Source organism: Larus michahellis, chromosome 4, assembly GCF_964199755.1.
Source record: "Larus michahellis chromosome 4, bLarMic1.1, whole genome shotgun sequence".
NCBI lineage: Eukaryota > Metazoa > Chordata > Aves > Charadriiformes > Laridae > Larus > Larus michahellis.
Genome location: NC_133899.1, coordinates 71,902,643 through 71,919,345, shown reverse-complemented (window position 1 = coordinate 71,919,345; position 16,703 = coordinate 71,902,643). Strand labels below are relative to the sequence as shown.

Below are 16,703 nucleotides of genomic sequence, written 5' to 3'. Positions count from 1 at the left end.
TGAGGACCTCCTACAGCGTCCTGTTTTTCTTAGTGCAAATGCCTTTTCCTGCTCCTCCCTCCCTTTTCCTAAAGACCTTTTCCTGGATTAAATACCAGTGAGAAGAATATCAGTAATATTAAAGCAAATGCTGAAAGATACCTAAACATATATCCGTGGTTTTGTTGTTAACAAAAGGTTAATAATTATTAGGTCTTTGTGAGGTGGTTTCTTTCACTACAGTTTCTGTACTCAAGGTTATACCAAAACATTCAAGGTTAAAATGTTGTTTGAAGATATTCAACTTTTTCAGAAAGCAGGGCAGTAAGAGACATCTAGTGATGGCAGTTAAGAACTGTGGTTCAGTGGTTTGCTTTACTTAAAGCAGTGATGGTTTATTGGTGGAAGAACAGTTTGCTTCAGGTGTATCTCCATTTTCAGTCAGTCACAACAGAGATTAATTTGGTGAAATGTGCTGCCAGTGCCCTTCTCTTCCAGAACTCTCAGTATCTGCAAAAGCTATTTCAGCTCAGGCAGTTGGGTATTCTGGGTGGGGTTTCATAATTAGCACTGACCCTGCTTTGCTGGGCTGTTCCAATTATACCCTCTCATCTCAGTAAATGGCTGCAAGGCAGTGAAATAAAGTATCTTTATAGCTACTTCACTTATTCCGTTACTATTTACTTGGGATTTTTTCCCATTTCCTCTTTATTTTTTATCCCTTTTCAGAATCAGTGTCTAGCCCTTTGGGTGCAGTATTTCTATCCAATAAGGAGAGAGAACCTGTGACATTCATATACTCTTGATGCTTAAAATGTATAGAGGGGAAGACACTAATTGGAATAAAATTCATATTTTTTGATGGGCAACTGTTTCAGCTGGTTTTCACATTTGCTACGCTGAAGGGATGCAACCCTGAGGGTCATCCGCCAGAAGTCTGCAGAGTTCCTCTCCATCTTGCTTCACCACAGTCTGGCCTTGCTAGCAGTGGAGGTCAGCCATCTTCAGTAGCTTTGCCGCTGGCTTTAGCCAAGACTTGTGTTCTGCTCCAGTGGGGATTGCAGAGCTGTGGGACTACTGGATCATTAATTATATATAATTTTTATGAGGTGTCCAAGCTAACTGGAGGACACAGTGGTCTGAATATTCCCTCTTGAGTTGATCTGCATTTCCTGCTTAGACCCTGTTTCATAATCAGGGTTGACTCAAGGAGGAGACAGAACTGTTTTTCCTTCCAGGCCACTTGAAAACTTCCTTCTGTGTAGACATCCTCAAATTGCTATGCTCTAAGGCTGTATATAGTTAAATTTTATGCATTTTCTGAGGACTACTTCTCATGTTTTTTTCCCAGCAGGTAGAACAGGTTCTTTACCAGCTACCTGCTAATGTAGGTCTGGAAAATTATGGATTTTACCCCTCCCTTGCTTATGTTCTTTTTGCTCTGTCTCTGAGAAAAACATTTATAATTAGTTAATGCAGACATTTCTAATTCTTTTTGTTCTCTTCTCCAGCCTTAGGCAGTATTAGAAATAGCTTGCTATGAATATATTCCTGGTCTGCATGATGTCTGCTCGTATTTAAGGGCTCCTGCAATATCCCCTCTTCTAATTCTTGAAAAGAGGGCGGAGGGCGAGAATAGGCTTTGAAAGCTTTTGAGAAGTTAAAGAACTCTCTGCAATAGAGCGAGTTCAGCAGGCAGTTTTGTCTTATTTCTCTCAGGGGGATCAGAATTTCTGTAGGAAGAAGGTCAGTCTGGATGTACGATGCTTCTCAGAACGTCATCTGGTCCTCTCAAAACTGGATACTTCTGTTAACAGTTACCTGAAAAAGGTGGTTTTCATCATTCGTATAGGGGACCTCTGGTGTTTTCTTGGTAGTCAGTCCTTGCATAATACATTAAAACTCTTAACTGGTTTTCTTTAGTTATCGTATGTAGGAGTTACGGGTTCTTCTGTAAGGTATCGGTCTTCTGTTGGCACTTCTTGCCGTCTGAGCTGTTTATTTCATTTCATGTTTATTTCCCCAATATCTTAATGGTCCTTGGTTTTGTTGTCCCCCAAACTGTATGCGAATAACTGGCAGCATGTTGTCCTGCTGTGCAGATTGCCAGTAGTGTCAAAACAGGGTAACAAGAAGTGTGGTCTTGGGTTAAATTTGCAGTTGTAATGAGGTGGAGTGTTTTGACTAATCTGTTACTCAGAAAGGAGGCCAAAAACCATAGCATTGGACTAAGATGATGAAATCTGTGATTTCTGATGTGTTAGCTCCCATTAGTTGGAAAGTTTATGGTGCTATCCTTCTTCAACAGTGTGACTGAATGTATTAGTGTATTTTGTTCCTGCACAAGGTATTGATGTGTTGCTGTTCCCATGTAATTACATGTAATTACTTTTATATATATATATACAATAAAGTATAATTGAATTAAGTAGTATGGATTAAAAAAACTCTACTGAAAAGTATTTAACAAACACAACAAATCCACCACTTTCCATGAAAAAAGAATAGCAATTGAGGAGAGCATCATTATGTCGTAGTGCATTTGACTTAAATTGCACAAACAGGCCTTTCGTTCCAAACTAATCTACAAATGGAAAAGGCATCCCACACTATTTTTACTTTGAAAAATCATCCTCTGGTGTTAAATCTCCACAGCAGAGCATAATTGGATGTGTTTTGACAGTAGCTTTTTATTTACTTTATTCACACCACTTTTAGCTTGTTTACCATCCATATTTTCCATGTTGTGGCTGACAAGTCTAAGACCCACCCGAAGACAGCAGGGGAAAATAACGCTTCAAAGCTGCACAGCATGTAGCATGTCTCTAACATGAGATCCATCATATATATTTTTGGCAGACCATATTCCCGTACAGTTCCCTGAGAGACTCTAAAACCAAACGCAGTGATAGTCTGGATATGTAGAAAAGAAAATACTGACTTACAAAGGTATTAAATGAAAGGAAGCAAAGCCAGTAGTGCCTTACATGCAACAAGGAGCTGGTTGTGCTTTGAAGGTGAGCTCTTGCTCTTCTGTGCACATCCCTTGGAAAATACCTTTCAAATGTTTACTTAAGAGGACTTCTATGTCCACTTTAGTCGGCATAGTCTCTATGAAAGTGGCCAGTGCATCTGCCAACGTGCATCTTGGCAAGGTGCAAGAAGCTCTATCATACATAATCACCTTCCACGTGAGAAAGGCGTTACCAACCTTTTGGAAGAGCGCAAGCTTGGAAGCTGACACAATATTTGGGCTGTTTGAACTGCAATTTCAGTACATTCAGCAGACAGCCTTTACCACGAGGGCTGGAGCACCTCTGCTCTGAGGACAGGCTGAGAGTGTTGGGGTTGTTCAGCCTGGAGAAGAGAAGGCTCCGCGGAGACCTTATAGCAGCCTTCCAGTACCTAAAGGGGGCCTACAGGAAGGATGGGGAGGGACTCTTTATCAGGGAGTGTAGTGATAGGACGAGGGGTAATGGTTTCAAACTGAAGGAGGGTAGATTCAGGTTGGATATTAGGCAGCAATTCTTTACTGTGAGGGTGGTGAGGCAGTGGAACAGGTTGCCCAGGGAGATTGTGGATGCCCCATCCCTGGAAGTGTTCAAGGCCAGGCTGGATGGGGCTTTGAGCAGCCTGGTCTAGTGGGAGGTGTCCCTGCCCAGGGCAGGGGGGTTGTAACTAGATGATCTTTAAGGTCCCTTCCAACCCAACCTATGCTATGATTCTATGGTGTTTGTCATTTTCTTTGGTTATCCGTAGTGCATGAGAGGTTTGTGTCTATGTCACCGTCCTGCCGCTGGACAGTAGGTCTCCTCAGCCTAAGCCTCGTCTGCTTGATGTGGGCAAATCCACTGAGGTGAGGCTGGTGGAATTTCACTCCACAGAGAATCTCACCAGCTGTGTGGCATGGGCCTTGTAATTTGGTCCAGGTTATTCTGCAAATGATGTTTTACAAAATATCCTGGGTAATTTTTATCTATTAGGCCTTTTTTTCTTTTTTCCTCTGTCCCAAATGTTCACTGCTACAGAGGCCGCTGAAAAGGGGGAAGAAGAATTCACAGCCGCCTTGGTGGGAAACCTTAAGGAGCGGGTAAAACCTGTAGGTTTTGGGAAGAGCTAAGCCGAGCCAGTCCCAATAAAGATGCTTTGCCTGGATTTGCTATCCTTTGTTTGTCGATGCATCAGAAATTGCAGGATGGAGGATAGCATAGAGTTTACTGATTAACTCCCTTTTTTAGCCCATATTTCCCCAGAATGAATCCAAGCTACTGTAGTTGGAAACTTAGGCAAAACTTCTTTATATGCAACTTATGCCTAGGTAATAGGTTAAATTACTTTTGGTAGTGTTTGTTAGAAATACATTGTTGGGTTTTTTTAATTATCACAGGTTAAAAATTAATGGGAAATTGCTTGGGTTTTTTCCTTTTTTTAAATTTCAGTTCTCCTTTCTCACCAAACATTTGTAGCTTCTCAAGGAATTTCACAATTATCTGTGAACTGCAAACGCGAGCTTCCTGGGGAATTTCCCTAAGTAAAAAAATTTCCCATTCAAGTTTACAAGACAAAATGTTCCCTAGGGAAAACAAGTGCATCCGCACTGCCACAGCTTGCTGCTCTTCCTTTATTTTGGGGAAAAAAAAAACAAACCCAAAACAACAAAACACCCCAAAATGTGACACTAACAACCCTTACCCGCTTCATCATGAGTAGATTTTAAAATACCTGCTCTTCTGCTATTAATGTCACAGTTCCCTGTGCAGCTCCTGATCATTGGGGTGTGACAAGAATGAGTTTTGTGCCTAACTTTATTCGAAGATGGAAGATTGTTATTTATGATTATTTTCACTTTGAATTTATAGGGCAATTACTACGTTATTCCTCAGGCCTAGCTTTCATTACAGTGACTTTATTTCTCATGCTGGCTTTATTTTTGCTTATTTTTTCCTCCCTTGAAGCAGCCATTCAAGCAGCGATTAAATAAACCAAACATATGTAACATGTGCCAACAAGTATAGATACCAAAGCATAAGTAAAATTATGTACTTACAGTATCTGTGAATTATTATTTTTGCCTAGGTAAAGGAGGTAACAGTTAAACTACCTGTAGTTAAAGTTGTGAGTGTCCTGAATTTCCCTTTGAAATTACGCTACCTGGACAGTAAAAAGAGTGTTATTTTTTTTTTAGCAAACCTGGAACCTGTCAAAATCCGCAGACCCAACTTACCTGTACTGCTTTCTTCGTATCTTTTAATTGGGTGTTTCCAATTACATACCAAACCTGTCACCTATGGGTATACAATATCTGTCATCCAGGAGGATCAGGGATAGATAGGTGGTATTTAAGCTCCACATAGGTTTGCTTTGTTCATCAAAGGAATATATCTGTGTCTGGTGTGGAATACAGTGAGTATTTTTCAGCAAAACTTTTTGCCATTTTGCCAACAGAATGTGATTACCTGTCTTCTTTTAAAGCCGGTAGAGAAATTTAGGGAAGATAATCTACCTTGGGTAAAATGACTGAGACTTCCTTTCGTCTCATCCTGAGGAAGACCCCTTTGCAAGGCAGAGGCACTAACATTGCGCAAAGGACGTTATTTCCTTACTGACTTGCGATCCAGCTGCTGTGATTCCCGTCTGGCTCCTGATGACATCAGTAACAGAACTCCTGTCCATTAACAATGGGAACGGAGTCGGGACTTTTAAAGTCCAAACTTAACTCTGCAGAGATTGAGGGTTGTGCCATTGCACTACAGCCAAATTGAAATGTTTTAAGAAGAATCTGCGCATGTTATTTTTATACGTATAACTATGGTTAAGATCCCTCAAACAAATAAAATAGACCGTGTCGGTAGGATGAAAAGCTGTAGAGACTGTCCCATGGACTTTCCTGAAAGGGCAAGCCACTGCTTTAACACATGTGAAAATACATCAGGTTCTGGAAATTTTGAAATAAAGTTTTGAAAAAAAAAATGGAGAAAAAATAAGGCATTGCTTGAAATAAATTTCCCCTCACTGTTACAGTAAGCACAGAATTCTTAAATACCTTTTCTTCCCCTTTGTAATTTAAAAATAATGCAAACATCAGAGCAAGCGCTTATTTTAAAACTCTGTTATTGTTTCAATAACAAAGTTAGAGCTACAACCAGGACTGTGAGCAAAAATAGATTCAGCTGGCCAAAATCTGTCCCCTGAAACCCAGGGGAGTTCTGTCCACTGGTGATCTAGATTGACCTAAGTAGATCACAGATCCATTTCTTACTGAGTATGTGACTGTATAAGAGCAATATAAAGCTTTAGAATGTCTCAGAAGCGCATACAGAATGTGAGTGGTTTAGATATTAGTTTATTCAACTCTTATTAATCTACTAATATCAGTTTTAAGTAATTCTTCTTATCTTATGTTTGAGCTATTGCATATCAAGATACAAATCGGATTAATTTACTTTCAGGGTACGTGACTTTTGATCTTGTGAAACACTCTGCCTGTATAACTCATTTTCATTTCTGCGGATATCCTTTGCTAATTCTCTCCTTGACCTGCTTTCTCTTCCTCTTTTATTTCCCCAAGCAGAACTGGTTGGAAATCTTTCAAAATGTAAGTGAAAACCAAAGATTTTTCTGAGATGCAAATGCTATCCATTTCCTGACCAGTTCCACCATGCCTTTCTTCTGAAGTGTATTGGTATTTCCTTTCCTCCCATTTTTTTTAAGTGATTTCTTTTTTTCACCTTTCTGTGGCCTTCGGTTTTTCTTTGTCATCATCCCTATTTGCAGTCACTCCCTGTGGGATGCTAACCCCATAGTAGTACACCTTCCCCCAGGACATTGCTTCTGTAATCCCCGGGCCTGTCGCTCTGTTTTTATGCTTTTTTGGAAAGGATTGGGATCTGGAGTAAGTCCCATGGGCAGAGCTTTTGAATCCAAATTATAGCCCCTTTATGTAAAAGCAAACACGAGAGACTAAAGAGTGGGGTAAATCAGGGATGTCTTTTTGGCATGTGGTTGCTCTGCTCCATGGAACTGTAGCTTTCCTTTTATTGATAATCTCTCTCCTAACAAATAGGAGTAGATCTAATAAGATGAAAATGGGCATCTTGATTTAAAACCCATCTGTTAGAAGCCTTGTTCACTAATAACCCAGTCAGTAGGAATCCCATTTGAGTTCCCACCTATTCTGTCCTGTGTTTGTTTCCTTGGAGCAAGAATTTATTGCTATTTTTTAATGGAAAATTAGTAGCATGTGATTTTTATTGAGCCACATCGCTCTGACTATTAGCTGCCTAGTAAAATCAAGTAACTTTAATTTTATGCTAATTTATGATAATTTTCAACATCTTTAAATGTAAATTTACCGAAAAAATGAAGAATCTGTCACTTAAAATGCATCACATGCTTCCTTGTAATGACTGATCTTAAGGAGTTGGTTATAAATTCACCTTACAACTAGTTTAGTATGGGTGATTTCTTCTTTTAAGCATTTGGCATCCTCTAATGACAACCCCTGCAGTGGCAAACCATCACAGAGTAAATGCAGCTGGCTTGCTGCACAATCATGAATGACATTGCATTTAGTTATTAATAATTGAAGGAGCTTTGTGTATTCCTTCTGGGTTCTGTATATAATTTATGGATCATAAAGCTACTTGAAAGTCTAGGGGAAAATAATTTTGTTGAGCAAAAGAGGTTGGCAAGAGGCTTTCTTTGCTAATAACTGGGCCTTCTATTATATACATTTCTTTGAAAACACAGTAAATAAGAACATTTGGAATGACTGATAAATTTGCTACCGCCTAGCATTGTCCCGTCACTGGTTCACAAAAGCCTGTTTCTTATTTCAGCAAGCTCTCCAGACAAGAGCATTAGATGAATAGGAACTGTGGAATTACATACCACTCGTATATTTTCCACCTTTCAGCCTTACCTTTCAGAAATGGGTAATACTCAGCTGTTTCTTCTGTAAAGAAACCAGACGTGAGGTCCATTCCCTGAAACCTAAAGCACTTTCCCATTTTTTAAGTAGAAGAGCAGTAACACTCTGGACGTGCCACTGTGCCATTCCTCTTAAGAGATACCTGTCTTCAGGCTGTGCGTTTCAGAAAAGGTTTTAATCCAACACTGCCATGAGTGTGCAAAAGCACTGTAGTGATAGCACGAAGCTGGCAAGACTAGATTGTAAAACAGCTTATCATGCGGTAGTGTAAACAGTCTTGCTTGTTTTAAATGATGGAGGGGTTCAAGGCCGGTGAACTGGCGGGTGGCAGTGATGATGCCTCTACTCAACAACGAGCATCCTCCTCTCCTTTTTTTCATCAGGAATTAAGCACTGCACAGGGTCAGCCCCTTATTTAAACAGGCTTGCGAGCATCATGTTCCGTATTGTAAAGTCAGTGGCAATGCTCTAACATTTTCCAGTGCGGAAGAGGACACGGTTAGCTTTTAAATATATCATGTCGCAGTAGTTCCCACAGCACAGAGTGCCATATAACCAAAGGGAAACGTGACAACTTCTAGAGCAAAACCAGATATTTTTTTTTCCTGCTGTTTGTTTTTAAATATGTTTTAATACTTTGTTGGCAGCTAGTAGCTTAAGAGTATATTGCTTTTAAGATTATTCATAAACTGATCACAGTCAGGAATGTGACTGTACCACTACCTGGGTGCCGTACGTAGTTGCTCCCTCTGTCAGAAAGAGTCCTAGCTGGGAGAAGAGTCTTTGAGAGGAGGCAAAAACAGTACTCCAGAAAGCTACTGTCTCTTCCCCACATTTTTGGTAGTATCTTTTTACATGAAAAGGAGAGGATATTTATGCAACTCATCAGAGTTCCTTTATTAGCCAGTTGGTAAAATAATGGGGATTTTTCTTTTTAATTTTTTTTTTAAGCGTAAACTATTATTAAAAGGTAAATCAGGACTGTTCAGACCTCACTGATTTGTGACCGTCCCCTAAATTGCTCCTGCCTTTCGTGCTGTTACATGTCTTTTGGCTTGTTTTATGTGTGGAGTCGAATCCACAAGCAATTTGAGTCAGGCTTTGAAGTGGACCTGCCGGAACGTTACTTTGATAGCCATAATTGTAGATTATCTGTCAGTTGGCACTACTTTTATCATCTTTTGCACTGAAGCAGGATCACATCTCCGTGGCTTCTAAGACTTGCTTCATTTTGTTTTCGCAGGAATGGAATAACAAACTGCCGGATGCGGACAGAAAGCGAACAGTCCTGCGGCTCTCCAGTTGTTAGCGGTGACCCGAAGGAGGATCACAACTACAGCAGTGCCAAATCTTCCAACCACAGGAGCACATCGCCTGCTAGTGACTCCGTTTCCTCTTCCTCTGCTGACGACCAGTATGAATTTGCAACTAAAGGTAGCCAAGACAGCAGTGAAGGAAGCGAAGTTAGCTTCCAGAGCCACGAGAGCCATAGTGAAACGGAAGAGGAGGACAAAAAGCAAAATCGGAAGGAGACCAAGGATTCTTTAGCTGACAGTGGGTATGCATCCCAGCACAAGAAAAGGCAACATTTAATGAAGGCGAAAAAAGTACCAAGTGACACACTGCCTCTTAAAAAGAGACGTACGGAAAAGCCCCCTGAGAGTGATGATGAGGAGATGAAAGAAGCAGCAGGATCGCTCCTGCATTTAGCAGGAATCCGATCCTGTTTGAACAACATCACCAATCGGACGGCAAAGGGGCAGAAAGAGCAAAAGGAAACCACAAAAAATTAGAACAAATCAATGATTTGTTTGAACTTACAAAGTTTTGTTTCAGCACGTCAGGTGAATTCTAATGATTTGTGGCAATATCAGCAATTTTTTCCTTTTTTGTTTTTCTTTCTATTTGTTTTTGTTTTGTTTCTTTCTTTTTTTTTTTTGACCCTTAAGATTTTTATTTTTAAAGGAGATTGAAGCCATAGAACTCATACTGACACTCAGCTAATTTACAAAAGCTTTTCATTACCTGAAGACAAAAAGTTAACAAAAAAAAAAAAAAAGAGCCAAAATCGCCATTGCTTTCTCCGGCTTGTCAAAAATGCATGGTTGAATACAGAGTGACATCAACAGTAATGTGATGGGTGTAAAATTGTGCGTAATTTAGTAGTCGTTCAGGCCTGGCCCTTAAGAATCTTTTTTTTAATGGCCTTACGATTGGGTTAGAAGTGAATGTGAATAAAGAGCTCTGGGGGGAAGAGGAGGCACGTACTTCTCAACACCAAACCAAGAACCATCTAGTGGCACTTGGATACGCTGTGCCATAGAAGTCTTTGGACAGCCACTGGTGGCAACTGTGCAAACCGTAATGCACTTTTAGTGCTTCACGTACTATATGTGGCTTATAATGTGACGACCGGTAACTAAGTCTGGGGAAATTTGAACTATGTATGCAATGGGTTTCAGTGAAATAACGAGAAGAAACGGGAGGGAGGTGCACTGTTAGTAGCATCGTTAATCATTGAATTCTGTCTTCTATATTAAATTAAAAGAATGTTCAAAAAGCCATAAGCCCGAAGATTGGCACTGCGTGCAAAAAAATAATAGTAATAGGGAAAAAAAAGCTATGTCTTCTAAACTGCCTGAGTGAAAAGCAATCGAGTCTAAGAAATTACAGTAGATATTAAGGAAGGAAATACATCAGAATCTTTTTCTGTGGATCAAATCCTTGATCTAACTGGGGAAACAAAGCTACAAAACCTGCCACTAGTAGTATTCTGTATTTAAAAATAAAAGGACAGCATATTAGCGAAGAGTAAAATTCAGCAGTTCAACAAAAGAGCTCCTATGCTGCCCTCAGAAATGAGTGCGCAGTTACCGTCAGTCAGGATTCATCTGTGCAAAAATGACAACAGATTTCCAGATTCAACCAGCGTAGCCAGCAGAAGAAATTTGATCCGCGTTGCATGGATTCCTTTTGAGGGGGGGGAGGGGAATACAAAAAGCAAACAATTTTTTTTATTCAAAGATGACAAAGTTCTTGTAAGGTAAATAATGTATTTAGCATGAAGCATGAATTATTTTCATATAAATATAGAAAATAGAGAAAAAGGCTATGCCTCTAATTTTTAAGCCCTTAGGCTTAGAGTTTGTTTTTTTGGGTTTTATTTTTGTTTTGTTTTGTTTTGTTTTTGTTTTGGTTCTTTTTTGTTGTTGTTGGGGTTTTTTTGAAGCAGGTGTTTAAGGTATAACCTTCTTCAGGGACAAACACTGACTGTTGGGGAACTTACTCTGCAATATTAAAAAATAAAATCTTCATGCTCTGGTAGGGCTTGGATGGTTGAATTATACTGCCTTGTCTGCACATTCAGCCCCCCTCTCCCTACTTCTGTTTAAAAAAAAGAAAAAAAAAAAGAAAAAAAAGTAAAAGTGTGTCCTTTCTTCGTCTGTACATGTGTAACATGACGCAATAATCTGAGGGCAAATTTAGTAGTGAGTGTGTATGACAGAATCAAGAGAATAATGGGAGGTTAATTGAGGAAAACTCTCTGATTTGATTCAGGAATAAGTAGACAAGAAAATAGCTTTGCTAATTTGCCATGAGAAAATGAAGTTAGTGAAGAGCCGTACTGAGGTGTCCAGAGAAAAACCAGTGTTACAGTGAGTGTGATTCAGCTAAAGTGCTACTCTCCTGGTAATGACTATTAGATTGGAGATCCCTACAGCAGAGGGAAGCTGTGAAATAAGTACGACAGTCTCTCTCACCTGGACTCATGAATTTGGCATGAAAAATTCTACACTTGGAATATCATAGAGGCAAAGAAGAAAATCCCAGGTACCAACGACTTAACGGGATGAAATGGTCTGTTTATTAAAAAAGAAAGTAGGTTTATATGTATCCCTAACCGTTTGAGGCAGCAGTTTCACCAAGATGGATCTAGTTTATGAAGAGTGACTTAGAGAATGGTTTGACCTCCCGCTCAGCGGAGTCAACTAAAAATGGCATTTGGAGATGCCAGTGGTGTGTGTTCATTTAGGAAGTGGAAGGACTGAAGGGCGGGCTGGTCTGGACCTGTTCCTGTGCTCCACGAGTGTTTTGTCGTGTCACGGTGGGGGCAGCACAGCCAAGCGGTGCCTCTCCTGCCATCTCACCCAGCGTGTCCTGGGAGCCAGGAGCTGCCTGCCAGCCCCTGGAGCCCAGCACAACTGCCAGCTGTGCGGGTGAGGAAGGAGGGAGCCAAGGATGGAGCAAGGAACAGCTCTGCGCTCCCCTCAGTTTGCTGGCTTGATCCCCAGCGTTAGTTAAGTCGGGAGCACATGGATACTGATTTTTGTTGGCTGCCTGCAGCCCTTAAGATAAAAAAAACCCAGGAAGGACTAGTCCCTTGGCGAGGCAGCACAGAGATGAATGAGCCACTGCGTTTCCCTTGCGTGACTGGACTGGGATAATCGGCTTCTTCCCAGATCCACTCTCCCTACAGCCAGAGCCCGCAGACCCCTGCACAAGAAAACTTCGTCCTTCATTCTTTTTACAGACTTTGGGGAGGGCCATTTGAAATATAAAATACTACAGTATCGGTTTTCTGCCACCTTTCCTCGTTAATGCATAGTTGTACCAGCTCGCGAGTGGTTTAATGTTTAGCGAAAAGTCAAATCCAGCGGCAGAAAATAACACTCAAACCGTGGCTCAGCCATCTCTGTCCTCCAGAGAAAGCGACGTGGTTGTGTGCCAGTGGCCAGACTCCGTCCGCGGTTGCAACACTTAATTCCAGAGCAGCTTCACTGATGGCAGCGCGTCAGTGCAAATGAGATCAGTATCTGCTGAACGACAAGTACCATTCATTAATGTGGACTCTTGGTGGCTAAATATATAATTACCACTAGTATTACTCACTTTAGAAAACAGTCATTTTGCATAAGTATCTAATTAGGCAAGTTATATATATATATCGATCTAAGACTTCAACAACTCCTTTATATACTTGCTGGTAAACCTAAAATGTTGGCAAGCACCTATTTTCATGTAAAATTTGTTGCTCCTAGTCTGATCTGCTAAAGAGGTATTATTCATCAGGAGTTTACAAAGTTATGTTCAGGAACCAGCAGTTTGGCTGAGGGCTGCCGCCATCAACAGATTATTTCTGGAGTTTAAAAACAACTTGTCCTTACCGACTCTTACTCTATTTGATGAGAAGTACATAATTTGGAATCATATAAAATATTTAGGAGTCACCTTTTGATACATTTTTGTGCCTGGCTGACAACGGCAGCTTTGTCAGAACTGGTTCTATTCCATCAGAAGAGTTCTCTATAAGAACGGAGACCAATTCGTTTTCCAAAAAAATATGCCAGCTTTTCAGTCCAGTTGTCTCTACTTTGACTGAATCATGCCAAAACTGAGTGGTAATTGCACTGTATTACGAACTCTCTCACTTGGCAGACGTGAGGTGGTTTGGTTTTACTTGTTTGCTTTCCTTACTAAGCCATTTTGGAGTGAGAAGTCATCAAATCTCTTAACTTTCCATTTTCCTCACTCTATCAGTATTGCCAAATTAGCGTTTCTCCAGGACAGGTGGGGGCTCGGGTGGTGAATCCCAGCAGGTCAGCGAGCATTCCGTGGCGAGTTTCACATAGGCAGGAATTGGAAGTGTCGCTCGGACTTCGCGGCGGGTTCCTTTGGAATATGCCTTTTGCAGCAAGAAGCTCTCGCAGACCAGAGCTTAATGCCACAAGCAGATTTCACCGGCGTCTGCGGGGAGGTGAAATCTGCCGGTCGTGCTTGCGTTCTGCAAGCAGTTGGATGTTCTCCTGCATTTTCATGCAGATTTTTTGCCTGCATTTAAAAATTCAGGCGCAGGTCTCGAACAGCTTTAATGTATCACCCCGTAGCTGTTTCTGAAAGCAGTCTGATTCTGATCTTCTCCTGGCAAAACCAGCAGTAGTTCTACCGTGCTCACAGGGTTTCACAGCTGAAAAGCCTGATACGGGAGCGAGGAGGTGTGCCCTGTAGGCCTAGAGAGCTGGCCTCTGACTGTATTCTCTTCTCACTGGCAATTCAGTTGAGGTCCGTGTTCTGGCTCCTCTCTCACCTTAACAGGAGAAGGGAATCCCAAAGGAGGTGCATCGGCTCCCAGTGTTCGACTGAATTACTGTCTACCTTCGGAAAAGATACAGAGAAACTCTGGGGGCTGCATTCTTCACTGGAGTGAGGTAGAGTTACATCGACACCTTCAGCAGAGGATGAAATCCTGAACTCTACACCAAGTGGCACCAGGGATAAAATGCCGAAAACAAAACTTTGACCCGTGTTCTCGGTAGCCGTGATTGATTTTCACCAAGATTTTGGCTCCCAAATCATCTAAAGATGCAGATAGGCGCAATCTGAGCTTTTCTAGAACCTGAAGGTGTCCTATCTCCTTTGCAGTCAAGTGGAGCTATCAACAGCCAAGTGCTCCTGGAAATCTTTACCGTATCACTATTATTACCGTTTTTCCTTGAATCTGGCCCTAGGCATTTTTGAAAACATTACTCTTCCGTGCTCCAGACTCAGAATAAAACTACCGAGAGAACGCATTTCCAATTTCAGATGCAATGCAATTTACTTCACTTCATGGAGAATGCAAACCCAGCTCCTTCAGGTATGTCAGTACTGCCTGAATAAGCTCATTGGCATATTTTATAGGAAATACTTCGAAACGTTTTCTTGACTTTGCCACCAAAAGAGCATTTGAACCATACATCCTCCTGATTGTAACAGAATATCAGTGTTGACCGTCTGACTAGTTAAGTTTTAGTAGTGTTCTTCACAGCCCTCCAGTAATATATCAAACACTGTTATGCACATAATGCAGCACTGTGATCTAATTTAAATAATACTTTTTTATTATTTATACTACTCTATGTAATATACATCAACACTTTGCTATATAACCTAAGTGATAACCCTCTTCTTAGTTATCTGCCAAACTTTGAATTTCCGTTTGGTTTATATTGCAGTTAGCACAGTTACCAAGTTGTAATGATGTCTCTTTTCCTTTGAAATGGGATGTGTAAGTCAAACTATACATTTTGTGTGTTTCTGTTTTGAGCTGGAGTTTATAAGGATTTACACACAACATTCGGTGTTCTGTATAAATCTGCATACATTGTGAATTCATCTGTTAATCCCCTTTTATTTAGAAAGTATTAATTGATGGTGGTTTATTAGGGGTTTTTATTTTTGCATTTTTATTTTTAGTACTGGTTATTCTTGAATTAAGCAGAGACTTGTCAGCTGGGTTGCTTTATCTTTGCTCATGTACATGACCTTATAATTCTTCCACAGTTCAGCAAACAAGTACTAGCTTCACTGACCAAAAAAAACCAAAAAAAGTCTCAACCTAATGTGTCTATGGTGCTGTATTTTGCTGGTGTACATTTAAAACCAGAAATGATTTAAAGGTCACTTTTTAGTTGGTCTAATAAGTAGCCTTTCCTGGTTTTGGGAGTTTGGATTTTGTTTTGTTTTAGCATTGAAACAAGGTATATTTATCTGACGCTATGTAATGGTTTTTCTACTGTATCACATTTCCTTTTGCAAAGAGGAGGAACTCGGCCTGATGTAACATCCTTTCCCAGGCAGTGGAAGGGGTTTTGTTTCAGTTTTTTTTCTTTTCAGTGGATTTCGTTGGGCTTTGGATCAGGCCAGCAGTTGCGAGAGCTCATCATCTGAGGGTTTAAGGGATAAATGACAACCTGTGCTGGCCCTCAGTGCTAGAAGGGATTTTACTGGATGCTAAAATTACGCGCTGGATTCCGGGCTGGCTGATCGTCTAGAAATGGGAATCTTTTTTTTTAACTCTGGCCTGAAATCCCAAGACTTTCTTTTTTTCATTCAGATGACATTAAACTTGAGTACATTTTTAAGTTACTAGAGCATTGTACGTTTCCTGAGTACGTGTGTGGGACAACAATTGAAAGTCATACCTGTATCTGATAACCAGTTCCATGCCTGCATCATTCACACTCACTACTTAAAGCTGCCATGATGTAAAATGTCGGGGGGAATGATTTGTGTGTGTATGAAAAGCATTATGGACTTGTACATTTTTTTTATACTCTGATCTGTAATTTCTGAAATATTTTGTTTTACAGAAAAAAGTGATAAAGCAATCAAAAGACCAAGAGATTTAGTATCAATGCTTAAGGGTCACAGGACCTTAACTGGCCAATAAGTTAATTTAGTACAGCGATAAGCCAATTTTTTTTCTGTACTTGGCGTCTGAAACTGCCAATTTCATCGATATCAAAATACAAACTGTGATGGGGAATGAACAGTGATGTTAAGTTGTATTTGTGTTTACCTAAATGAGCAGTCCGAAGACAAGTGCAATCAGCTGATCTTTAAGAAATATGAAAATGTTGATTTAGAGGCATACTTGCATTTTACATTTTCTTGATGTGTAATCATATTGCCAAAGACAAACTATTTCATCAATTATTATTGTAAATAACACTTTCCCAAAACCTACCATAAAGTTTCTGTGATGTATTGTCTTCCAGTTGCAATAAAAATTACTGAGTTGCATCAATTGAACAATTGTAGTTGTGTGAATATTGGCTTCAGGAATATGCCCAGATATTAAGGAGGAACAGGAGGAACGACAGTGATTTTTTTTACAAATTAATTCCTTCATTATTAAATAGCTCTGGCCCCTATGGGATGTTACCCGTATCTTCACTGCAGTAGATACCAGCTCATGTTAATTTGCTGTCGTGCAAATGGCCAGACATACTAAATTGATGTTAAGTTAGGGCCT

The 16,703-nt window shown here is 40.3% G+C and overlaps 1 protein-coding gene across 12 annotated transcripts in view; it reads left to right on the top strand.

The window, feature by feature from the left end:
* FOXN3 (forkhead box N3) overlaps nucleotides 1-16,488 on the top strand; it is a 216,009-nt gene extending 199,521 nt beyond the window's left edge. For 6 of the 12 annotated variants that reach the window (XM_074585485.1, XM_074585479.1, XM_074585477.1 and 3 more), the window contains 2 exons: nucleotides 6,551-6,574; nucleotides 9,153-16,488. In XM_074585485.1, coding sequence (XP_074441586.1) covers nucleotides 6,551-6,574; nucleotides 9,153-9,702 — 574 coding nt within the window. In that variant the 3' untranslated portion in view covers nucleotides 9,703-16,488. The remainder of the gene's footprint in view (nucleotides 1-6,550; nucleotides 6,575-9,152) is intronic. The other 6 variants (XM_074585487.1, XM_074585483.1, XM_074585481.1 and 3 more) reach the window with 1 other exon arrangement.
* Nucleotides 16,489-16,703: the final 215 nt, after the last annotated feature.